The sequence below is a fragment of the Rhipicephalus sanguineus genome, chromosome 9 (assembly GCF_013339695.2).
Source record: "Rhipicephalus sanguineus isolate Rsan-2018 chromosome 9, BIME_Rsan_1.4, whole genome shotgun sequence".
In the NCBI taxonomy this organism is placed as follows: Eukaryota; Metazoa; Arthropoda; class Arachnida; order Ixodida; family Ixodidae; genus Rhipicephalus; species Rhipicephalus sanguineus.
This window is the reverse complement of record NC_051184.2, coordinates 8,051,109-8,077,194: the sequence shown is the minus strand read 5'-3', so window position 1 is coordinate 8,077,194 and position 26,086 is coordinate 8,051,109. Positions and strand designations below refer to the sequence as shown.

The 26,086-nt window shown below is 49.2% G+C and overlaps 1 protein-coding gene across 1 annotated transcript in view; it reads left to right on the top strand.

Annotated features, from left to right (window-relative positions):
• The first annotated feature begins 762 nt into the window (after positions 1-762).
• Positions 763-26,086, top strand: part of LOC119404552 (uncharacterized) — a 110,575-nt gene continuing 85,251 nt past the window's right edge. Inside the window, exon 1 of the mRNA XM_037671094.2 lies at positions 763-1,074. Within this exon, the coding sequence (XP_037527022.1) occupies positions 966-1,074 (109 nt within the window). The 5' untranslated portion in view covers positions 763-965. The remainder of the gene's footprint in view (positions 1,075-26,086) is intronic.

The window sequence follows — 26,086 nt, the reverse complement described above, 5'->3', positions numbered from 1 at the left end:
GTGGCTGGGAGAGGGGTAGAGCGCTGGTGTAGCTTGGGTGGGGGCAAGTGCTGGTGTGGCTTGAGGGGGGCAAGTGCCCCTTTTGCACCCCCCTGCCGACGCCCATGCCTCCAGGCAGAGAAAGAGGGATATAGGGAGAGGGTACCTTCTGCTTATATCACCAAGTGCAGCTTTCTTGATGTCGTGAGTCAAATCTGGGACCGCAACGGAAGTTTACGCTGCCGGGTCTCTCTATTGAACAAGTCATCGGCCGCCATCTCGATGAGTGGTAATATCTTCGTCTCTCTTAGCGCGTGACGCAAGCGGTGACGCAAGCCTCATTCTTAATAGTAATATCTGGGGTCTTATATGGCAAAACCACGATATGACTATCAGAGACGCCGTAGTTGAGGACTCCGGAAATTTCAACCACCTGGGGTTCTAATTTAAGCCTGACTCCTCGAGGAGAAAGTAAGCCTGTGCAGGCACGGGCCCAAATGCGGGTAAACAGACAGCACAAACACCGTTTCCCTTCTGTGTGCGCGTCTGGATGCGTTACTTTTTCTGTTCTGCGATCAGTCCCCGCCAACTAGCTTGACTATTTGACGTTCTAAGCTTGATTTCTCTCTGCGCCGGGGACCGCTATCTCGGAAGCCGGCGGGACGAGCGGGCCGTAGAGTGAGCCGCTACCGCCAGGTGACAGCTCCGGTCCGGAGTCTGGTGGAGAGGAGGCAAACGGGCAGAGAGAGAGAGAGAGGGTGAATCGCTCGCGGCGGCGCGTCCCGGCAGAGTGCGCCAGCGGCGGCGGCAGCGTCGTCGCACGTAATCCCGCAGAGCCCACAACAAGATGACGGCGGCGACGAGCGTACGTAGACGGCGGCCTCCGGGCAAGCCTCGTTCCAGATCCTTGACCAATCGGGCCAGCTAGAAAAACTGACGGCGCGCTCGCCCCGCTGTTTGGGGTGGCCCCGTCTCGCTGGTCAGCGATGCGGCCGGAAGTAGGAGACTGCCCCTTCTTCCGCTACTGGATTACCGTCTGCTGCTGCTTCTCGGCGGTGGTGGTCGTCAGCGTCGCCGATCCCGGCTCGCATGCAGGTGAGGAGAACGCGCGCTACGCTACGCTGACCCTTCTACCCCTGCATGGCTTCACTGACGTCGAGCAGAACGGTGCACGCAGCTTACACGACTTGACTACGCTATCTACTTACTACAAATAGCAGTTAAACGCAGTCTTCAGTGATGAACCAAACGTACTCGCAACTTATTCTTCCTCATTCGTAAAAAAAAATATTATTGGTAGCGGCCTCTCTCTCACAGTTGCATATAACTCGGAAATATTCGAACATGTGCACATGCGCAGCTACCGCCGCGTCCCTTGTTGTTGGCCCAGGACGCGCATGTAGCGCACACGACTAGACTACGCTATCTACTACGCAGAGTTAGCAGTTCAACGCAGTCTTCAGTGATGGGACTGAATGTGCGCCGCCCAACTTATCTTTCGGCATTCGTCAAAGTAGAAAGACCAGCGCGTTTGTTGTCGGTGCGGTCTCTTTGTCACCGTTGCCTATAACTCGGAAACTTTGCAACATGCGCAAATACTATGGCATCTCTTGCTGTTGGCCCGACAGGCTATGCGCATGAGAAATGTCCATAAATCGAATAGTTAGTGCACAACCACAATAACAACAAAACCTATTTCTTTCAGTGCTTATATTGTATAGAAGTGACCGTGCAGGTCCACATTATTTCGAATTGCGCTAGTTTTGACCCGGCTTCGGCACATGCGAGTACGTGCTCTCTCGCTACACTGTAAGTGTTCCTATACGGTCCCCGCCGAGTTTTCGACCCCTATTGGTGGTTACACTTCCGTGCGGTAAGGAAACATAGTCACAGAAAAAAACTTTTAGTGTAACCGGTACTAGCGTTAATTAAAGAAAACCGTATGATAGTTTTTTCGTTTCAAGCGAACAGTGTTCTCCGATTCATTGCAACTATCCCGGAATATTGGTTTTACGCCCGAAAACTCAAAGTTGCGTGGTCATTTTTTATTCTTTCCGCATAACGTAGGAAATATACGGCTCCAGAAATGTCTTTACGCGAACGGTGTGCAGAACGACCACACACGAGCCGCCGCAATCGTGAACACGGAATGATTGGCGTGAATGCTGGCAAGTGAGAATTCGACATGCTTTGCAGCTAAGAGAAACAGATGATCTCTTTCTTTTATATCAAGCTTGATTGATCCACGTGCGGCCTAGCATGCAATATAAGCTTCGTGGTGCGTTGCGGCTGACAGCAATATCTCCAAGCATGCAATTTCCAGGAGGTTAGCGTGTCGGCTTGTATGTGGAAATGTGACACTGGCTTGGCTTGCACGCGCGCGCGGCATCACCCACAGTACACAAGGCCAAACACGAAAGTCGTGAGCCAGTCATTTTCTTAAAACGAATCAAAGCAGTGTGCAAATGCGCGGCCCTGAGCTACGGATGAGGCCCCGTTCACGCGCTTCTTCCGGCTGCCCGGCAGTGAACATCGGTCTCGCAGTGCACGGGAACATTCATATGCTCGCGAGCGCTGCACAAACATCACTCGGCAAAAAAGCTGGCCCCCCCAGTGCGGATGGCTGAATGTTTCCGTATCGATCATTCAGCACCAGCAGCGTAGCGGGTATCGGCGTTGACATCGAGCGTGATCCCTAGCACGCTGGGACCATGCACACCACTTCGATCGGCACAACTAGTTTTCGCGGAGTCAACGCGGCGACGGGCGGCCGTTTCCACTGGAAGGGAAAAGAAATCTGGCCACCGCTCTGCTGTCATCCCGGTACGACATTTTCTACGCTGAAACGCGCCTCATCCAATCGAGCGAGTCAAGCAGCGGCGTTTTCTGTCAGTAAAAGAGAACAAACGCGCTACTTCTTCTTCCGCTGACGTCACTGGCCTCCAAAGAGCGTCGACGTCGCACAATGCGACGACGACGGCGAAACGTCGCCGTTTCGGTTGCAGTCGACGGCGGATCAGGGGGCTTGAAAACCACCATAAGGGAACGCTCGCAACAGCCCGCCGAGCAGCGGGGGGAGGCAAACAAAGGAAAAAGAGAAAAAAAAAAACCGCGCGCTCTGCAGTGAAGCGTGCTGTCGCGGGGGGCTTCTCCTCCTCTCCCCGCGCACCCATACGGAGAGTGAGGAGGAGCGCTCAGTGCGCATGCGCTCTTCCCGTCCCGCCCGTCGGGCCCTCGCGCTCATTAATAAGGGAAGCGCGCCCGTTGGTGCGTCTGTCGCGTTGTCCGACGCGGCGCCGAGACGCTTTGCCGGGGCGTCCTGGCGATGTTGGGCTAAGAGTTCCCGCGGCGTTGCATTTTTAAAGGGCGTGCCGTTTTCTCGGCGGGCGCGATCACGACACGACGCAGCCGCTGGCCACGCGGGTCGCTTTAACGGTGCCCGTTTTGGGCGACGCTAAGCAAAAAGGCAGCCGACGAACGAGACGACACAGCACGGGGCCGAGATCTTCGTCGGCTACACGACGCAGCGTGTCGTATTCCTTCTCTTTCTTTCCACCCTGAGCCGTCGTGCATTCTTTTCACTCGACAGCAAAAAGTGGCTCGGCCCAAAGGGAGACCGCTGCTGGGCCAGGCGGCGTCGTCGCAACGGACAAGATGTACGGCCTTGTTGTTCGCCGCAGCAGTTGAAAAATCGGGTCGCCTTTTGTTTCGCGCGCGCGACTCTTGCCGTCGCGCGTGACGCTGATACCGTGCAGCGTTGGCTATGTTTGCGCATAAGAGATACTCGGCGTTAGCTCGGACAGACGCGGGAAAAAGAACGCAGGGCGCACAAAGAGCTGGGAAGACTCGCATGAATAACCTGCCCGGCCAAAGTGCCACCTTCATCCGTTAACAGTGCTTTTACAAAACCGTAATTGTCGTGTTCCGCGTGTTTTGCGTCATTCGCTTTTACCGCGTTCCCTTTCCGCACCTTTCCGTTAAATACACGCAAGCTCAGAGGCGTCGACAATTTTGTTGTTGCAAGGGGGCTGCTTGCTGCAGATAACGACAGCCAACACACGGAGGTCAGAGTAAGTTAACGGACAGTGATGTTCTCGATTTATCAGTAAGTTTCAGAACGGCAAAGGTGACCTAAGGTGTAGAGTAATGACTAGAAAAATACTTATGCGATGCAAATTAGCTTCGTTTAAAACGTGGTTTGGACAGCCAAACTGAACTTTGGTATGCCCGCTTCTCATTTGATAAGAATTAACGTGCTTTAGTTTTGCTCTAATAAAGTATTTAATGAAATTTTTGTATAAAATCTGTAATAAAATTTGAGTACATTCCGTGCCTGAATAACACAATCAGCCAGTGATCGCCTGTCTTTCGACCTTGTTTCTGTCGAGTCAACGCTCTTATAAAGTCATACGTTGGAGTTTCCCGTGCCAGAATCACCGTAAGATTATGAGGCACGCCGTAATGAGGGACAGTCATGTGGGATGCTCCGTAATGGAGGACGCGGGTTCGATCCCCGGCACGCAGAGGAATCGGACCCGCGTAACGCCTTAGCCGCTAAGCTTTCGCGGCGGGATAAGCACTCCGAGCCGAGGCTTGGTTAACCTCCCTGCCTTTCCTCTTCGTATCTCTCTCTCTCTCTCTCTCTCTCTCTAAGCACTACTTTAGAAATCCCGATCAAAACGAAAGCCTTGGATTCCATCAACCCCAAATATCAATTCACACGTCCGAACGGCAGTCTCGATATATGCTTAGCTGACTAAGATCGCACGGCAGGTTTTTTTGGCGATTCACAGCATCTAAAGGTATAGCGCATCCAATACAGGGCAAAGCGTGCGTTTATGTGTCATTCGCTTTGTCCCGTCTTGGATGCGCTATACCTTTAGATGCTCTGCTTAGCCGACCTTAAACGTAGCATCCACAACGCTGCACAGTTCTGTCGACGCGACGATGGAGCAGGCCGCTCACGCAGCGGGGGCTTTCATTTTTTCCAGCCTCTCGACCTCCTTTAATGCGGGCAGTATAGATGCGCAGCTAGATGCCCTCACGTCGGTCAGGCGTCGCAGTGACGCAAAGCGGGCAGTTTTGAAACTATGGCGGGGCCGTACGGGTGTTGATGTCGTTGAGTGAACGCCGTCATTTGCCGGGGACCGTTGCTTACACGACGCCTCCGTTGTCCCCAAAGGCTGCGCGACGTTCGACAAACAACCGCCCTCCCCCAGTCACAGGCAAAACGATGGCTCTTGTGACAGCGGCAGTGCGCCTCTCAGGCGCACGCGCGCTCATCTTAAATGAGGGCGACCCATTTTAACTCGGTATACTTGTGAGGCACTTTGTTGTGCGGCTTTTGCTTGGCATCAGAGTGTTTCACTATGTATCGCCACGGAATTAAGCGACGGCGTGTTTTGCGCTTAACATCGTTTTCGTTACGCCCGTACTGATACGCTATACACAGCGCTTCTATACAGAACCGTAATTGACGCGTTTCCCGTGTTTTGCGCCAATCGCTTCTATACCTCGTCGTCGCCGCATCTCTCTTTCACACCACCCATTAAGTGCACGCATGTGCAGAGGCCCATCCACAAACGTTACGGAAACTGAGTCGCGTTAAGTATTCTCGACACCCTTTCATTCGTACGCGCAATAGCATGTATAGTTTATGTGCCCGTCTAGTTGGTATTTAGAACGCAAGAAAATGGATGGAGGAAAGTCAGGGAGGTTGACTATAGACTTTGTCCAGTTTTCTATTCGACACGTGATTACAGGGACGGGGGCAGCGATAGCAAGAAAGCATAAGTCTAGATAACGAGTCTTTAGTGCCCGGCTACACAGCCGGCCACTTCAGACACTCTTTTTCGAGCATTACAGATAAAACTTGGAGGACGCCTGAGCTTCGCTTTCAAGAGTAGAACGCGATAGCCTAATCGGACCGTGTTCGTATCGCCTTCCCAATCGCTAGCCCAGCTTCGCTTCTCGGTGGAGGCCTAAACCGTGCCGCAAGGAAAGCCAAAGTGTGAACGCCCTCCGGGTCCAATATCCACGCATGACGTGCGACGAAACACGGCGGAGCGATGCCATTTAAAAGCGCGGCCGTGGTCCCTTTGAGCCATCTCGCGGGTGATAAGCCGCCGAAGAACCTCCGATATGTGCGTACCATACATTAAATGGTGTACCTGTATAAATAGCTCGCCGTTAGTATGCTAGAGGATGCATGCGTGATGGTCGAGCGGCTAAACGCATCGCGCCACGGAGCAAGGGGTCGCAGGTTCGAATACCTGGTTTCACTCAAACCGAATATTTTTTATTGTTGCTTTATTTGTATCCACCTCGAAGTTTCTCTAACGGACAACGCTGATTTTTCGCTCACAACCAGAGACGCCGACACGGACACCTGAATTTCTGCGAAACGAGCTCTTTAACGCTGTCGCGTTAGAAGGTCTGTATGGCTTTTGAGCGCTGATGAGATACGAGGACACGAACATACATAAAGTATGGTTAAACTCCCCCCCCCCCCCCCCCCCCCGCCCTCCCGACAAAAATTCTGGCTACTCCACTGCCGCAAGACCTTTTGTTCCGTGAGTGAACGTCTGATCACAAAGCCTGAAAAATGCACACTGGAAAGTCTGGCGGTGTTCGTGAAATCGACAACAGCGACAAAAGTAGATGGTCTCGTCAGATTCGCAGTTGGCGGACACGGGTCAATTAGCCATTCAAATACGATAGCTGTACGAAGCTGGCGAACAATACACAAATACATAGTCAGCACAGCGGTGTAGCGTCGTGTCGTGAAATATTTTGTCGGAAATCGCAGCTGCGACGACGGACAGAGGCTGTACAAACGGCGGCTTGAAATTAAACGAGCTCTGACACGAAAAATTTGCATCTTTTTTTTATGTTGCAATACGTAGCTAACAACCCTCTTATCACGGCTGGAAAGCTCGTTTGCTCGAGCGCGCGACGGCCAGTTATGTAGAGAAGGTTTTGTAGAGCTCAGCAGCAGTTTCGATTTCAGAGAGTGCCGAGTGAGGCGGGACCCATAGCGGTTTTCGTGTAAACATAGCTGGACAAAACGGCGTGCACATGAGCACCGCGTTGACAACTCTTTTCAACGAAGGCTTCATGGGTGCTGCTATATATAATCGCCTCTGAGGCATTGTAAACATGCTTCACCTCCCAAAAATGCACTGCCGAGGCTAGGACATCAGTCTTTGTACTCCCGTACAAGTCTGCCCCCTCTTTCCGTTGTAAAGGTCTGCTATGACAGAGCGCTCGCAAGGGTCGTGGCAGCCAACGCAAACTCGTGACGCAGGGGACGGTTGGTTATTTGCACGAAAACCAAAGGCGCGTTTCGCGTGCAGTGGCGCGACACGCACTTCAAAATTTATTTTAAATATGTTCTAGGTTTTATTATCCGTTCATATTTCGTAGATGATGCGTGTGTCTTAGCAAGACATGTGTTTTAGGCAAGTTGGGTCATACTTGATGCGAAACTAACGAGCGCTAAGAAACGGGGACATAAACAGGAGACACGCAATGAGTGCCTCCTGTTTATGTCCCCGTTTCTTAGCGCTCGTTAGTTTCGCATCCACGATATGCGTGTGTGTGCACACAAATATACCCCACAAGTTATCTCGCCTTCAAAATTTTGTGTCAGCACCCGTTTAAGGGGAGTATTCCAATGATTTAAAGGGAAACTAAAGGAAAATATTAAGTTCGGTTAGATTGAGTTTTTGCCTCCGTTGTAGTCTATCACCGCTTTCTGTACGCCAACAGGCGGTCTTAGAAAAGGGTACGCAACGCTTTTCGTTAGCGTTTGTCGCCACTGCGCATGCTTCGTACGCTGTCCTCTTGAGTGCCCGCGTTACGAAAAAGAGCGGATCGTACCCAAACAACGCTAAAACTACGAACCCTATTCTAAAACTGCCTAATAAAGGATTTTTTTTTCGCGTCGAAAACAGCGTCTGAAAGTCGTTGGTGCCGCTGCTCAGTTTGATTCGGCCACTTCGAATGGAGGACTTGACGTCACCATCTCGGCTACCGATTTCTGTGAATCAGCGGGCGTCCGGGAGCTCCACAGCCGTAATACTGTATGTAGCAACAACTGAGGCTTACTGCACGTTTATATATTCTCAAAATATATGTAATTCACGTTTACCTCTAACCTGTAGCAGTAATTGAGTACTCAAAATAGAGGATCTGACGTCGTTTAATGAGGTACCCACAGAGCATGACAAAGGGCGCCACTGCAATTTTCTCAATTTCGTCGTTTTCTCCTTTTCAAGTGCTCTACTCTCATCAGGAATGGTGAATTGGACATCACACAAGGCTAGTCCTCCAATCTAGCTCAACTTAATATTTCCTTTTAGTGCCACTTTAACGCGGTATTGTGCACAATATGGCGAAGTTGTTAGGGAATTTTTATTCGTAAAGAAAGGGCCCTAACTTATGGTAGGCAGCGCTAAAGAATACGCACGACAGGGTGTTTCTTGCGTGCAAAAACAAGTGTCCGAGGCGGTGACTGATCAGGTGGCAACGTCGGCTGGACCGGAAGCCGGTACGAATTCGAGCCATAACGGAGAAAAGAACACCACGTCACACGCTACTCAGTTGACGGATTGACATCCGGCGTGCAAGCGCTTACTCAGGACAAAGTGCGTCGCTGTGTCCCTCCTCATAAAGTAAACAGGTTTCAGGTCGCTATTAAAGCTTTAACGTCGTGTTCGCATTACACAAACTGGAATGTGCGATCTGATGTTCTGGCGCTGACGTCATATTCATGGGTGGTAATCCGTACTTTCCTTAGGCGACTGGGAAAGAATCACAGCGCATCAGAGCGAAGACCAAGCTTGCAGGGTGTCATGTCGAAGAGCGAAATAAACAAAAGCTATATGATCAGAAGACAACAATAACAACGGGAGTCAGAACGCTATACCACTGCTAGTCGCGGCGCTCGCCTCAGCCAGTGAAAGCTGCGTGTGATTATCGCGCCACTATTCAGGTATGCCCTCCTCCTACCATTGCGAAGCGCGAATAAAAAATAATATACGATAGAAGGAAGAAATATTAGTAAATTATGCAGCTGTATGTGCCAAGACGACGATCCGATCGTTACGAACGTCGTAGAGGAGGACTGGGATAAATGCGAGCGAAGCTTCTATTGGCTGACCTGTGAAGCTGGTGGTGTTCCAAAAAAACTCACCGCCGAGGAAAAAGCACATGACGCGCTCACCGAAAAACCCTCCTCATGAGTGGAAGGAGGAGGAAAAGAAAAACGGAAGGACATGGCGGTTAGCCAGTGCTCAGACCGGCTGGCTACCCTGTGCTGAGGAAGGAGGCAAAGGGACACAAGCGCTTGTGTCGCGCTGCTTACTCCACCCCTGTCTAAATGCGCGCTATTTCACTCACGTTATGTACCAACAAGCCCAAGCTACTCTTCCATCCTCACCCACAGCTTGCGCGCACCTAAGAAATAATAAATAAAACGAAATAAACTTTCTTTCCGGGGCTGGGGTTTAAACCCGGCTCTTCCCGGTCCGAAAGCGAATGCCTTGACCGCTAGGCCGCGCGCCCATGCTACGGATAGCATGTACTTGTCTCAGGAGCTACAAGTATATCGCACTATTTTCCGCCCCCTTTGATATTTATTTTGGGTATAGCACGTTACGGGTAGCCGAATGTGACCGTCTGCGTATTCTACAATTAGTTCTCTTTAGGTTTTTGCCTAGCTGACGAGGCTTGTGATAGAAACTTAGACCTCTTTGAACAAAGGTTGAAGAAATTTGCGCTGCATAGGCGGTGTACAGAAAAACACTCACGGAAGGCACGGAAAACACAACAAGAACGGGTGGGCTTTAACTAACAACTGTTAAATCTTTCGTGAGGCGCTACCTGAGGCTGTGCTCAAAGAAAGAAACAAAGGATGGGGAACAAGGAAAGGGGTGAAAGTATGAACTGAAAAAAAAGAGACATAGCGGTGAAACGGTTTATCAAGAAGGGTGCGCATAACAATGTTGCGCATTGTGCATCAGCGCACACGCTTACACAAGGGCCAGTACACGTAATTCAGAAATTCAATTTGAACTTTGCTTAGCGATAAAATTGGAGTACTTACACATGCGCCGAATTCTCCCGCTAGCATGCTGTAGGCCTTAACTATTTCCCTTTTGGCATCCGCATTCTTTACAGTGCGCAGCCAAATTCCGTGGCCCACTAATCTGCTCACACGCGTAGCCGTGCTCTTTCAGTCTAGTGTTAAGGCATCTGCTTATTTATCCGACGTAGCTGTTGCTGCACGTCAGAGGAACATGGTAAACGACGCCCACGGAGCATTCAATTTTGGTTGGTGTTTTATCTCGCATTTAGCTTTTGACGACCGTGTTAGCCTCGTGCTATAGTTCACTGTCTTGCAAAGCCCTTTGAGTTTGATCGGGGCCGAGGACACTACGCCCACGTCGCGCTTGGATGCAATTTTCTTCACTTATGTGAAATGTTGCGTACGCATGGAACAGGCCCGTAGCCAGGAATTTTTTTCGGGGGGGGGGGGGGGGGGGCGGAGGCGCCCACTTGCTGGAAGCCTTGACTATTTGAGAAAAACGCCTATTTTCATCATTTATTTTCGATACAGCACCATGTGTCATCAAAATTTCGGGGGGCTTGGTATGGAATGATGGCCGGCCTCGTATTCAGCAGCTCAAAAGCCGCGTCCACCGCAATGCAGCGCAGGCACCGAGATGAGGGATAACGTTGGCTGCACTTTGTACCCCTGCGGGCGCCCAAAGCTAAATTTTGCCCCGACTGAAAGAAAGGGATCTATCTGCTCCCCCTCTCCAGGACTGTTCAATGTTTGCGGTCCCTGCGTTCCGTCTAAGGCATTCCTCGCGTTCCACCACGCTTTAGCCCTAGACACGCAACCGGTTCCCCGAGCTAATTTTAAGCACAGCGCAACGCCGGATTCGAGTAGCGCGCATGTACGTAGTCACGGCAACTGTTGGATACCAGCATCTGATGTAGAGAACCGCTCATAGAAACGGACCCCATTCAGCTTCCCGAACCGACCTCTTGTTCGGTGAACTTCGCAATAGTTTAATAGACAAATGCTTCATACAACTGACCCGCCACGGTGGTCTAGTGGCTACGGTGCTCGACCGCTAAACCGAAGGTCGCGGGATCAAATCCCGGCCGCTATACGATAGGGGCGAAATGCTAGAGGCCCGCGTACTTAAGCTTAGGTGCACGTTAAAGAATACCAGGTGGTGAAAATTTCCGGAGACCTCCGCTACGGCGTCCCTCATAATCATATCGTGGTTTTGGGACGTAAAACCCCAACAATTACATTATTACTATTCATACGATTAATACGAAATTATATGAGCCACGAGCAGTGTCCTCTATCGATTCCTACTTTTTTGTTTTATATAACGTTGTTGAGTGCAGAGAATTCTTCCCGTGAATCATGGAAAGAAATGTGTGTGCGCAGCTAAGTACGACCTATAGTTCCGTTTAACAAGCTGTACAAGAAAGACTAAAAAAAAAAAGAAAGTACAAACAGAAGCGAAACAAAGGTGGATTTTGAAAGTGCCTCGATTCTCCGTAAAATTCCCGTATGAGTTGAAGTTAACAAAAGTAGAGCTGGAGATAAATTTTTCGCGCCAGTATCCCGCCTTCTCAGATCCCCGCTAAGGCAAGCATTCTTCGCGTTCCGTGCTTTAGCTGAGGCATGCGAGGACACCGCGGGGCTAATTTGAGAGGAACCGAACACCGGACTCGGTGAAACGGCTCGAGGCACGGCGACCATTTGAAACTGCGCCACTTCGACGAGTGGATCGTTGGGAGAGAACGAAAACGAGAGGAAGGGAGGAATGAGAGACGTAAAAGCGCAGACTGAGCGGCGCTTCAAGTAAGCGAGAATAAAGACGGCGCCGTTTCATACGATGCGTGGTTCATCAAAGCCCGACCGAGGTTTGGGCGCCAACGAGCCAGGGTCCACGACGTCGCTTGCCGCTAGGAGGGCGAGGGCTCGAGATGGAGGACGGGGCATTGGCAAAGCTATGTGCTGTGTTTAGTCAGTACCGTACAGCACTGACGAAACTTGCAGGCACGATTACTGGGCCGCTCATCAGCACTCAGAAAAGTGCGGGGCTTCGACGGAGATTATAGACGTCGCTTTAACGGCGCGTTGCGCAATCAGCGTTAAAAGCGCTCACGGCGCTCGTTGCGCGACGAATTGTCGCTGTGCTCGACAGGAGATGACGCAATCCTGGAGGAATTTTGTAAAGGGTGGCTAAATTTGTTTACTTCAACGAAAGCCCCGAATGATGTGCGAACAGCCTGACAAAGGACCTTAATCTATAGCTCACTTGTTCCCATAATAGATATTCAGGCTTCGCAGAAGAGAGAAGAGACACAACTTACACAAGCGCGACCCGTTCCCTCAAAACTGAACATTTATGTCGATGTCGCGAAAATCGTGCAGCTACCTGCATCTGACGCACTGTTAAAGAGCGGCAGCGGTTTCGAATTCACTAGGTCGGCGCGATCTCAGGCCTTCACAGTGCTGCACGGTATTAGCGCGCACGAAGTAGGACGGGCGCGGAGTGTCTGCTCTTTCCTCTCACAGCGCACGTGGGCTCCAACTGTTTAAAAAAATAAAAAAGAAAAGAGAGAGCAGGCAGAGAAAGAGGTAGAAAGGGGCAGCAGCTGGGGCGCTCAGACCTGCGGGTCCGAGGCATTCGCGGAATGCGCTGCGCGCCTCGGATTCCCAGGCGCTCACCTCCCTCGCAGCGCTACTGCAGTCGGTCGCAGGGCCGTGCTCTGCAGGGCCTTGCGTCCGCCTAATTTCCCAGGTGGGCCGGTTGCCGACGTTTTTCCCGCCCTGCGCTAGCTCTCTGCAGACCGGCAGCGCCAAAGCTACAGGGGGCATCCCTGAAATGGCGGACGCTATATCTGCGGACCCGATGCCGACACGGTTTGCTCTGACGGCTGAAACGCCGTTCGGATGAGCGTCATTGTGTGATGATGACAGCGACGGGTCGCGCCCCCCGTTTTCGCCGACGTAAAGCGATTTCCAGGCTGACATTCATCTATCCCAACGTTCGTGATCTGGGTGAACAGCGATGCCTTGAGCGCGGTTACTCGGATGCGAATGCCAAGCGACTCAGCGGACTAGTAACATGGAGAGGTAATGCGGAGGGGTTAATCAGGTTAACGGTCCGCTTGGCTAGTCCACACTGAGAGGTGCTGAAACGCAGAAAATACAGATGAACTTTTCTCGAACTCATTCGCGTATACTTAGCTCAGTTGTAAACGCAAGTGATAGGCGTGCGCTTTGCTCATGTTGCACACGAACCATTTGCGAATCGGAGTGAGTGCGCCAAACTAGACTATTGATTTCCTTACATCGCTTCCTTAATCACTTAGTTGCTCACTTGACGCAACACTTAGACTATCATTTGTGACACGTACGAGCGACGGACAGTTCAGGAAATCAATTTTCACTACAATGGTATTTAGTTTTATTTTTCCTTTTTTGTTTCTCGTAAGCATGGCATCTACGCGGCAAGGGGTATAGGTGAACAAGTTACTTTAATTTTCGGTGAAGTGTAATTGTGTTACGCGTTTCTGGAATCAAGTCGGCATCCAACAATATCACTGCGGCAAAACCACAAATGCGGTACACTTACATTTATATGAGGCTCGGACATCTACCTCTTTGTCCACTTTAAATGAAGTTCTATTTTCCTTTTGTTACAACGGAGAAAACTGGGGCTGTTAGTATTCTCGTGCGGAGTGAATACTAAGAGGACAACGACTACTATGGCCACTGTGATCACAACCGCGTCTATACAGTCTCGCATAGTACTTCGGGCCCAGTACTTCGAACAGGGATACACCGAGTGGAGCGCTCTGGTTCTTACGGGCCTCTCATGTTTCTGTCGAGAGAAATGGCAAGTCAGAAACGCTCGAAAACAATTCACTAGGACCCGGAGAAAAGCTTACAGGGGCGAAAAAAATTCCGATGCTGTGCACACTCGTCAAAAAGCACGTCCACCGAAATATTTTTCGAGCCCGAGCTTAACAGCGAGATGCTTGAAAAGCGCTGACGGCGCGGCCGAAAGAGCGAACGTTGAAAGAAAAAAAAAAAACGAACAAAGAAATCAAATCAGAAATGACGAGGCCCAGAGAAGCGCCTTCTGCGCGTGACGCACCCAAGGTTGGGTCCTTCGCGGCGTAAGACTAGACGCCATGTACTTGAAGAATGAACGCCGCCGAAGAAAGGCGCCGTCTGTTTGCATTTTTGTCTCCCGCTGCGAGCGGAGCCCGTGATTGATTGTTTTCGCGGCGTGCCGTCATGGAAGAGGGAGAGGAGGGGGGGGGGTGGGAGTGTTCAGAAAGGAGGCCCATTGTGTCGTCGCGAATGCAGACCCCCCCCCCCCCCCCCCCCCCCCCCCGCCAGCAAACGCCAAGCCAGCGCCGCCGACAACAATTACGTCGACAACACAAACACCGGCTGCGGAAAACAACAAAAGATTGTAAGCGTGGCGAGACGGAACATTTGCGGCAGGCGAAGGTTTTTCCGCGGGGTTCTAGTGGTCTGATGATGCGTGCATTATTCGCCCGTTCAAATAATAGCGAGGGAAATCGGTGGCCTTGGTAACAAATGCACGGATATGCACTATTTTTTTTTTCTGCAAGGCCGACGCGAACAGCGTGTTCGCCCCTCTGCTCCTTCCACGCCCGTTAAGAAGGATTGCTACAAATGATGGCGAAAATGTCGTCTCAGCTAGAAGGTTCGTAGCAGAGCTGGTTCGTCTGTTACTTATTTACGTCTTCGCTTCTCGTGTTAAAGCGGTATTGAAAACTGACGCGTTAATCTACATGCCATCATCTTAAACCAACCGACCGACTTACTCAGTAGTTCGTCTGCGGGCCCTAGGGGGCCATTGCTTTCTCAGGACCAAATAAACTTATTCAGTCAGTCAGTTAGAAGAACAGATACTTGGGCGTGTTCGTTAGTATCCATAATAATACTCAGAAGCGCAAGAAACAAAGACACACAAGAACGGCGAACATGACAAGACGAGCGCTGACTTAAAACTAAAGTTTATTTTTAGGCTTTAATCTTTTGGTCTACGATAAAACCTGGCGGGTTTCCGAAAACAAACTGTAGCCTGAAGTGAGCGCTCGTCCTCTCTGGTTCTCCTTTCTTGTATATCTTGTGTTTCTTTTTTTGCGCTTCTCAGTACAATCATAGATGCTTAGCATAAATTAGCATGTTTAATGAAGGAACAGAACGGTTATAATTTCGGAAGGAAGGGGTCATATTCAAATGTTCTTGTTAGGCTTGTGCGAATAGTAAATTTTAGATTCGAAGCGGATAGTGATTTGGTCGAATAATTTCGAATTGAACTGGAATAGTATACATCACATATTATAAATAAAAAAAGCATATTTTTCATGACCCAACTAACCTGCACAATATGTTTTTTTTTATTGAAAATGCATATGCATATGTCGTTCTTCTTGGTTCAAGGGAATTTGGTTCAAAGGAAGTGGAAGCAACTTTGGATAGTAGCAGGATATGACTTTCGGTGGAATGCAAGTGATAACCTGTAAAATATTTTAAGTTTTAGAATTACTTAGAGCATATAAGCCGGTATAACAAGCTTTTAAACTTAAAAAAAAAAAGATGAATCGATGTGAGGGAAACATGTTCATTTAACCTTGAAGTGAGGCTTCGCGGCAGAGCGGATTTTCTTGGGAAAGGTGCATTTACGGCATAGCATAGTTTTACAGCAGTGAAACCACCTTTACAGTAGGGTTACGTACGGTTTAATGTACACTACGGTCCACTGTTAAAGGGTACACTCCAATGACCACCTTTCATTTTGCTGGCCCTCTAACAGCAAGCGGACAGGGAAACATTGCTCATGCGCTGCACTAGTCTGTCAAGAAAACGCAGAACTGTCATGCAAATCTAAGCCATTATGTTTTTGCAAGAGAGCGAAATCCAAACATGCCCTACACGCAAGTGTTCCCTTTAACAGTGGACCCGTCTGTACACCCATTCGTTCATTTCGAATACTTCGAAATTTCCAATAATTTAAATTCTAATCCAAGAGAATTTGAATACTGTGATATTCGTTCGAATATTCGAAGTGCTCGAATGCACAAGCCTAGTTTTTGCGTGCTTGATCCGGTTGAATTATACTTCTTTCAGTACAGGCGTGCGATACTCTCAAGAATATCCGGAAAGATGGAGTACTAGAGTGGTTGAAGCGGCGATCACGTGAGGCACTCCTTGGTACGATTGACTTGCACCGTGTTTAAGGCATGTATATCAGGCTCATACAGGCACAGTCTGAAATTTTCCGACAAAGAACAATTTGTCTTTTATTGTTATTTCTTTTAATTCAGTTCGCGTCAAAGGACATAACATATGGATCATGAGCGCAGAAGGTTCTGCGTAAAAATCTTCAGCCAACTAGTCAACGTTTTATTCAGTAGGGTATTTGAAAGTGTCAGAACGGATACCTGCTCTTCTGCCAAGCCACTGAGGCTAAAGAAACAGTCTCGAACTGTTGCGGTAAAAAAAGGAATAACTAGATAGGTACTAAGTTTGTTGTAATAATAATTGTTGTTGTTGGGGTTTAACGTCCCAAAGTATGATAGGATTATGAGGCACGCCGTAGTGGAGGGCTCCGGAAATTTCGACCAACCAGGATTCTTTAACGTGCACCTAAAAATAAGTACACGGGCCTCAAACATTTTCGCCTCCACCGAAAATGCGGCCACCGCGGCCGGGATTCGATCTCGCGACATTCGGGTCAGCAGTTAAGCACCCGTCGTTGCATTTTGTTACGCTGTCGTCGCGTCATTGTTATTTAGTAAATGTGGCAATGCATCCTCCATACTTTTCTCGATCTTCGCCATACAGCTAATTAGATAAAATTTTGCCGTTCAAGTACAGACCGAACTCCGCAGCAATGAGTAATCGGAGCGGAGGTGCTGATCTGTGTTCTCTGAGCCACGCTGATTCTGAGAATGGTGGCGTTTGTGCGCGCATTTCAGAGGCTAGAGCAGGCAATACGTTAGCAGACAAAGAAGTTATTAGGAAGACAGCGCTATCCGCTGCGACATCCTTTCGACGCCACAGTAAATTAGTCAGAGCCGAAAACGTCTCTGAACTGTACAGTTCTTCTCGGTCGTTTTCTCCTCTTTTCAGTGCATCAGTCAGAGCTTTAGCAAGCATACTGTCATACTTGCACACATCAGTCACTCATTGTCTCGAAGTGAAGGACATCGTCTATTCGTACTGCCCCTGCCTTCTCACGTGGACCTCCTGCGGTTAGGGGGACGTGTACAATTATCCGCTAACGACGATTCCTTAAGAAGTTATGAAAGAAGTAAAAGAGTGACACTCGACAGCGCGCTGGACACTTGAAAAATAAGGAGCGACAGCGCGTATTCATCATTCGCCGGTTTCTCCTTAAAAGTTTGTTCACATATAAACACTTCCGCCCAGGCCCGTAGCCAAGAATTTTTTCAGGGAGGAAGGCACTTGCTGAAGGCCTTGAGTGTTTGAGAAAAACGGCTATTTTCGTTAGTTATTTTCGGTAAAACACCCTGCCTCATCTCCCCCCCCCCCCCCCTCCCTCCCGGCTACGGGCCTGCTTCCACCATGCTTTGCCGAGTTTCACTGATGGTGTTTAGCTTACAATAATGCCTCGATAATCATTACTGAACGTCGAATTACTAGCTTAGTTATAAGCGTACAGATGCTACTAAATTGTCATTTAGCCTATGTACGTTTGTTTAGTACTAATCATGTATGAGTTTTACTTGCCGAAACCACGATATCATTTGAGACATGCCGTAGTGGAGCGTTCCGGAAATTGTCACCATCTGGTGCTTTTCAACGTGCTCTGACATCTCACAGTACACGGGCCTCTAGCATATTGTATCCATCGAAATGCGACAGCTAGCCGCTGCCGGGATCGAACCCGGGATCTTCGGGTCAGCAGCCGAGCACCGTAACCAATGTACCACCCTGGCGGACAATATCTACGTTTGTTTAGGCAGTGTACAAGAAGTTTCCTTCCACATATGTTGCACACCTGATCCAACTTCCGATTTCGCTTCGACGTTTTCTGATAACGTTGTTACGTACTACACACGCAGTTCTGACTTCAATATACGCTTATATCTACAACCTTATCTAAAGCAGTGAAAGCCACGCAGTTTGTCTTCAAAAGACTCAGTTTCACAAAACTGCATCATTCGGCTGTTGTTGTTTTCATTAGGAGCACGGTACAGTGGCCCATCCCCGAGCACTAATGAGCTGAAACGGTTGCCGGTATTGCGGAAATCGGCGCTGCGAAGGGTGACAGAGTGCTGGCCGAGCGGTGCCTTTCATCTCCTCGCATCTCAGCCTCGCAATCTGCGCGCGCCTCGTCGGTCTACACAGAGGAGTGGTAGTCGGTGGAGTGCCCGCGCACACACCATGAAAAACAAAACAAAAAGAAAAAGCGAAGGAGCAGTGTTTATTCGACCGCTACTTTAAGCGCGCAGCAATGCACCTGGCCATCACGGATGACCGGCAGTTCTCGGGCGGCACGAACAGAGCAAGTTGGAAACAACACTCTGCGTAGCGACGCCGGGAGTTTGCCCAGCAAAGCGGCAGAGAGATGAAGAGGGTTGGAGGAGGTGCTACTGGGCCTGATACGCGGCATCAGTTAGAAGAGGGGCCCGGCACACTCCATCGGGTTGTGTATAGCGCACGAACGAGAGAAGGGGTTATACGACTGGCTGAGACGGCGGCCCTTCCGTCGTCCGGCTGATTGTAGCGCGGATGCGAGTCTCGCGCTCGTCGCGTATGCAAATGGCCACTCATTTGCATGGTCCCTCTCTGTTTGGCCGAGCCCGTGCGGCGGGGGACATGCCGGCGGCGGCAGGGAGAGCGTGCTTCGCTTGCTTCGGCCCACTTGGCTCGCTCGGCCACTGGCGCTGACGCCGCTGCTGCCCAGAGCAGAGCGAGCTACAAAGCGCCACAACAGAGTTTTCCTCAACGACGGAGGCTCGTTGCGAAATGTAGCGAGAAACGCCGCCGGAGAGGAGAAAGAAGAGTATGGGCGTCTGACGACTCGCCAGGAGCTGCGTTGCGAAGCCCTGGCTCTTGCCCCGAGGACAAAAACATGCAGGAGCTGCGCTGCGCATTTTTTTTCTCTTTCTTACGCGAAGGAGGCAACACGCGCCGATATAGAGGTCGTTTTGCGTCACACGTGTTTCGGGAAACACATGGCCCTATAAATGTTGCCACGCAGCATGCTCACGCATTAAAGGGGTTTTCGCGCGTGACCCCCCTTGACATCCCGCAAGGTGTTTGTTTGCGAACTCTGCAAGGAACAGCGGGTGTTTATGCGGTACTCGGCCTGCAGTATAAGCCGTGTTTCTTGAACTAGATTACGTACGCTGCGTAAGAACAAATAAACGATACAGTTTGCCGAGTCTCGCATTGGCGTTTTGCCCTAGGCATCGGCAAACGAAAAGGGATGCCGTGACAGCAAGTGCCTCGTTACGAAAACATTTCTTTCGGCGATCTTGTAACGCTCACACGTGGTGACGTAATCTCCTCTACATATGCTATTGACGATGTATTCAGGCTACATAGTCATAAAAATAAAATAAAAATAAGTTCTACAATTAAACGTGCCCAAAACCACGATGTAATTAGAAGCCACGCCTTAGTCGGAGACCCCACATTAATTCTGTCCACCTAAAGTTCTTTCACGTGTACCTAACTCTAAGCACACGGGTCTTTTTTGCATGATCCATTGCCAAACAAAGCAGCTTCGCCTCAGAAGCATTGCGTTCAACCGCCGATGAGAGGATGACTTTTACGTGGCATCGCTTGCACAAGACGATGAAAATAAAAGAGATAAAGAGGAGGGTAGAAGGTGGGGAAGATGGCCAATGTATGGGCCGGTTGGCTACCCTGCGCTATGTAAGGCTGCAAAAAATAAAAATAAAAGCTGACAGAGCCAGGTAAGGTACCATACAACAGAGAAGCGCACACTAACGCGACGCAACGCCGTGTACCATTACAGAAAAGAGTAGTGATAAACAGTCACCAAGCCTGCGTGAGCTGATGGAAGTTCTACTGCATCCACATCAGGCTAGAATATTTACTATCTCTACTTCATATTTTATGTTTACGCGTGCCTTTAACGAGCACGGCCTCAACCTTCATGTCTTTGCTACGACGAAGGAAGCGACAAACATCATCCATCCGTTTATCAATGTAAAAAAAAAGGAATACTATAAGAGGAAAGACTTACGAAAAAATATTCCTTTTCTCAGAGGTAACGGGCAGCTTCGGTGAGTGAATATAAAGAAGGCTTTTGTGATAGCAACAATGTTGGTGTGTGGTACTTGGACTGTCCTGTAGTCACGGCTTTGTTTTGTTTGTTTTGTCGCCTAGTGTCGTCACAGACTCTTCTTCTCTTTCATTCGTTTACACCCCCCCTGTCCCCTTCTTAAGTACAGCGGAGGCAAGTGGAGGCTTCCTCTGGTTAACCTCCATGTCTTTCCTTTCTCTCTCTCTCTCTCTCTCTCTCTCACTTTTACGCTGCCATACTGTGCCTAGGAGAAAAGTGAATATCTCAGGAGCAAACGTTTCAAGTGCTGCGCACTGGCACGCAGCCTCTTCCCCATTTATAGCTAAGTCATGCCGCCGACTCCAGCTTACGCTCCCATACCTCTGAATCGCTATGTCGCATCGCCATGTCGTGACCAATGAGCGCAGCTCCCTATAACTTCGCGAAAGACGAGAACGAAAGTGGATCGGGGCCACTAAAGAACCACTGCGTGTCGTAACTGCTCCGGCCGTAAGTGCGACTTCAAGAGCGTTCTATCGAAAGCACATTTCCTCCCGCCAAATGGGCGCTTTGCCGATTCCGGAGACGTTTTGTAAAATGGACCGAAGAAAGGCATTTTAAAAGGGAGTTTCCCGTCATTAAATCCCGCCTTTCTCGTCGCCCACATTTTGACTCGTGTCGCGGCAGCCTCTCCTCCGTGCTCGTACCGCCGTAGTTAGACCCGGTCTCTCACGTTTGAGGGCTCCGCGGCACGCCATGGGGAAATTCGTACCTCGTGCGAACGTCTGCTAAAGCGTCTCGTTCGTTCCGTGAACGGCACTACCCCCTCCCCCCAACCCTTTCCCTCTGGAAAAAATGAAGTCACATAGGTCCGCGAAGTACACGTATTGCCGCAGACGCGCCACCTTGCATGTGTGCGAGCAGTCTCGAAACCGATTAAAACGACTGGCAGCTGACAGCTCCGTTTCTTTGTCCACTCAAAAAAAAAAAAAAGAAAATACGCGAATAAAGAAATGGAACAGCAGCGAGGAGGAATCGCTTCGGCTTTTCACACCCTGCAGCGCGGGTTCTGCCCCGCGGGGCGAATTTGTCCGGGCGTGGACCCTCCGAGCGTGCCAGCCACGATTACGCGCCCAAGAAGACGACGACTGTGCGTGCGTGAGCGTTCGGAGTAGTACGTCTCTCGTTGTATGTATACGCCACGAGCTCTCCCACTCTCGCGAGCGCTTGCTGCGGTGTCGTGCGGGTATCCGTGATCGCCGTTGTTCACGAAGCTCTCTTGATCGCGAGACACCGAGAGGCTGCTGGCGCCCTTCGTAATTACGGGTCACCCGAAGCACGTCGTCGTCCCCGGAGTGGGGCGCGCTTCGTCGAATGGTTTCGCCTTACTCGCCGCTGCCCCACGAACGGCAGGCCGATCGGCGTTGCGTCGTCCAGGGGTTTGTGCAAAAGCAGCGGCAAGCTGCCTCTTTGAACATGGCACAAAGATAGATAGATAGATAGATAGATAGATAGATAGATAGATAGATAGATAGATAGATAGATAGATAGATAGATAGATAGATAGATAGATAGATAGATAGGTAGATAGGTAGATAGGTAGATAGATAGATAGATAGATAGATAGATAGATAGATAGATAGATAGATAGATAGATAGATAGATAGATAGATAGATAGATAGATAGATAGATAGATAGATAGATAGATAGATAGTGAGGAAACACAATGGAATATCTTTCGTATTTGCTTAGAGTACATAAAAGCATGAAAGCGCTGTTGCCCGGCCTTTTCGATCTCTTCTTTTTTCCTGTTTCTGAGCAGAAACGAGTGTCCGAAGACGGCCTGAGTGCTCTGAGCCATCTTTTCTTTTTTTCTCTCTCTCAGGACTTCAACTTTTGTGCTTCGGTGATGACCTTCTTTCTTCCTGAGAATCGATTACTTGGCGTGATAATGAACAGCGCCTTTTTGTGTGTGTGCGCGCGCACCTTTTCTCCTGAGCTGTAACTAAGCACAAGCTGCAGAGTTCGAGCAATGCCAGAAATTACGGGAGGGGTCTCATTGCCTTTGAGGCCGTCAATAGCGCCGTTATTCCGCCGTCGACATCTTTTATTCAGGAGGCTTAGCTGAAAAGAAGCCTGAACCTAAAGCGAAGAAGTCTTAAGAACCATTGGCGCGTATCGTATTTTTTATTCTTCCGCAATTTCTCACAGCCCGTCCCGCCTTTGTTAAGGATTTGTCCGTGTCGATGACATGTTACTCTCCCGTATGTAAAGTTGAAGGTCCGTCTCGGAGCCACTCGATTCATTCGCTACCCTTTAAGCCGCTGCTCATCGAAAGGCCGACTGAGAGACATCTGATCTCGCGCGCACGTCGATCCGAGGATTACGCATCTCCAAAGTGTCCAACGTCGGCTAATAGGTTCATTTCGATTCCGGCGAATAATTTTTTTATTCGAACACGGGGCAACGTACTGACGCGTCTTAATTTGAACTGAGTGGCGTAATTTGAACTAACATGTAGTAGGCTCGATAACGCTGTATTGGTCACAGCGGCTCATTGGCGTATGCTTGATCTAGCGCTGCTTTATCAGGTAATCTGCATATAAAGAATAAATTTTCGGGTTTTAAGTGCCAGAATCCCGACATCATTACGAGGCACGCCATAGTTGTGGTTGTGGGAGGGTGGGGGAAACCGGATGAATATTTACCAGCCGTGGTTCTTTGACGTCCACCTGAATATAAGTAAACGGGTGTTTTTACAATTCGCGTAATTCGAAATGATGCTACCGTAGCTTGGAATCGAACCTGCGTCCTCTAGCATAGCAGCGTGACACCTTGGCCACTAAGCTACCGCGCCAGGTGGTAATTGCTGCATAGAGCAACTCTAAAAAAAAAAAAAGATCGCTAACTCGCTTCTTTTTTTTTTTTTTTTCGTCTCCAAGCAATGTAACTTACTCATTACGACGATTGCTCAAAATGCACTCGGTTTCAAAGTTATAACAAGTTCTATGCCTCCGTCTCCGCCATCTCTAGTTTTTCTGTTTTACTAGCAAGAACAACAACAACAAAAAAAAGAACGGCGATAATGTCCGTTTTTAGTTCTTGTTTTTAGAGAGAAGAAACACAAAATGTGTTTCCGACGAGCAACAAGGTTGTAGGTGTCCAACTTACACAGAAGTTTAGGGGAAGATCTAGCCTTGAGAGACAAAAAAATGCCTCAACAGTGAATATCGCTGGAGCCAGCGTTTCTAAAATGTAGACTTGTCATCTTCAAGGCAGCAACTGCCTCTAAAGACAAGTCCCCTGCAGCTAGTGGCGTAGCTAGGAAGTAGCACACCGGGCACGTGCCCCCCTGTGGAGCGTGGTAGAGTTGTTTAAAGCGGCGCGATGCGGAGCGAGAGGTCGCAGGTTCGAATCCCGATGGAGCGCTTCGAATTTTTTAGGGGCGAAGCTCCTCTTAGTCTAACCTTGTCACAGCTCCGTTGTCCGGCGTAACTACCTTTGCAAACTGCCCACTACTTCGTCTTTGCAAACATCCCACTACGATCCATCACTTCACCGACCATAAAGCCGTTACAATCAAGGGGGAACGGAAGCCACGTCTAGCTACAACTTACGATTAATAAAATTTCTTGTATAAACATATACAGTGTCTGTCACGTCTTTGATGATGTACTGGGCTATCGCTTTGATTACTGCTGGGCGAAACCACTGAAGATTTCACGATGTAACCATGATTGCTTCAGGAGCTTCGCCCAAGCTTTTCATCATTCACCCGTGGATATGCTGTGAATTTTAAAGACGATATTCTTTCTTGGGGAACTTAAACGCAGAAATTTTGGTCTGTCTTTCTGTCTGTCTTTCTGTTTGTCGGCACGTCCCTCGATTCAGCCACTCGACCAAAGTTGAACCACTTGCGCAAGGGCCAGCCATCGTGAACGGCTGACTAGGTTCATACTTGTGTACATTGTTGATCAAAAAGCAAACATTACGCATATCTGAGGCGCAACATCACTAGGTAAGTATTAGGTGGTGTATTCCTTTAATAGAAAATACATAGATACGTAATTATAGAGACCCTAGATTCTTAAGCTGCGCTGAAAATGCGACTGCGCCGAAACTTGGCTTCCTCCGTGCCCTCGGCACGAGCTCATTGTTGTGTTTCGGTTTCGGTTCAGTATTGCACTGTACGAATGCCATGGGGCGCTGCTCTGGCATTCCTGCTTTACCCAGGCGACGTGAATATAAAAGAGTGTGTGGAGAGTACTCGTTGAGTGCGGACGTTTCTTCTGCTTCGGCGCTTCGCGCCCAACCGCGTGTTCGGGCTGGCTGGCGTCCCCGCCGGTCGCGTTGGTCACCGCCGGTCTTCGCCTGCTGCTGCGCCGGGACTACCAGCCCGCAAACACAGCATTCACGTTTCCCGACGTATTGCCAGATGGCGTTCATATCTCACGCAGCGACTCTTCTATCGTCGCTGCGAAGCACGCAGCGAAGCACGCAGATACGCGGCCAATTTTTTTCTTCTAATTTATTTTGCTTTGTGTCTTTCATTTATATATACATACATATACATATCCGGGACATGACGGCGACGGCAAAAACCAGCTGAGAGCGTCCGTATATTTGCCATCGCAAAAAAAAGTGCATCAAGGGAAACTTAGTGCGAGATGCGACTGCACCAATACTCTTTAAAGATACAGCGCTCTCTCCAATCTACTTCTAAAGAATGCGCATCACCGGGTGCTACGCTATTCATTTAGAAAGCACCGACACGATGCGGGGGGCGTAAGTTATACGCAAACCTCGAATCTCTCAACTCAAACGTTTTTTTCATAATGTCCGAAAAATACGCGCATGCGTGCATATTTGTACCTATAGCTCCATCTCTAAACGAAGCAATAACCTTTTTCTCTCTCGTGTGCATATAGTGGAGGCCGTGGCAGCGAGCGTGCGTTCATAACGCAGCTTTAGTTTAGTTGAATATGCAAATGCAGTTGGCACGTCTGTGTCAAAGGCACCGGTTCGGTGCCTTTGATGCGCGCTTCTCCGTCAGCGTTGTAGCGTCCGTAATTGACAAATGTTGTAGCATCGCAAATCCCAGGCTTTCAGTGGCAGATTTGATTTTTGAGTCCAATACGCAGAAACGGGGCAAAAAAAAAAGAGACTCAGTACGTGTTGAATAAGTGCGTATATAAGAAAGCATCCTTGGACTGCAGTTGAAAACAACACATTGTTGCTGTTCTAACAGCGGGCACCGTACACAAACTGACATTGGCCCATATTATACGAGATGTACCATATATAGTTTAGCTTACTTTAGCTGGAATAAGAGATCATTTACTAATTATTAGCCAACACTGGCAACGATTTAGCTATATTTAGCCATCATTACCAAGGCTAGCTATAACTATAGCCAACACTGGCTGGTATTATCAGTTGCTGGTAGTGTGCGAGTCAATACGGTAGGCCAGAACACCGCCACTCGTTCGTAAGTCGTGGAAGGTTGGAAGAAGTACAGTAAATATGCTGTTGCACATAAAAAAATCAAATATATTAAAACCGAAACGCGTAGAGCCCGCGTCTGTCATCTAAAGGTATGACAGGAAAGGTTTTAGTTAATTGATTTTCTTTTTCCAAGCCACAGATTGGTACAAATGGACGCTAATTCGTAGAGCTTTAAACTCCGTCACAACAAAATGATAAAGCAAAAGTCGGTGAGTGAGCTTTTATTAGAGAG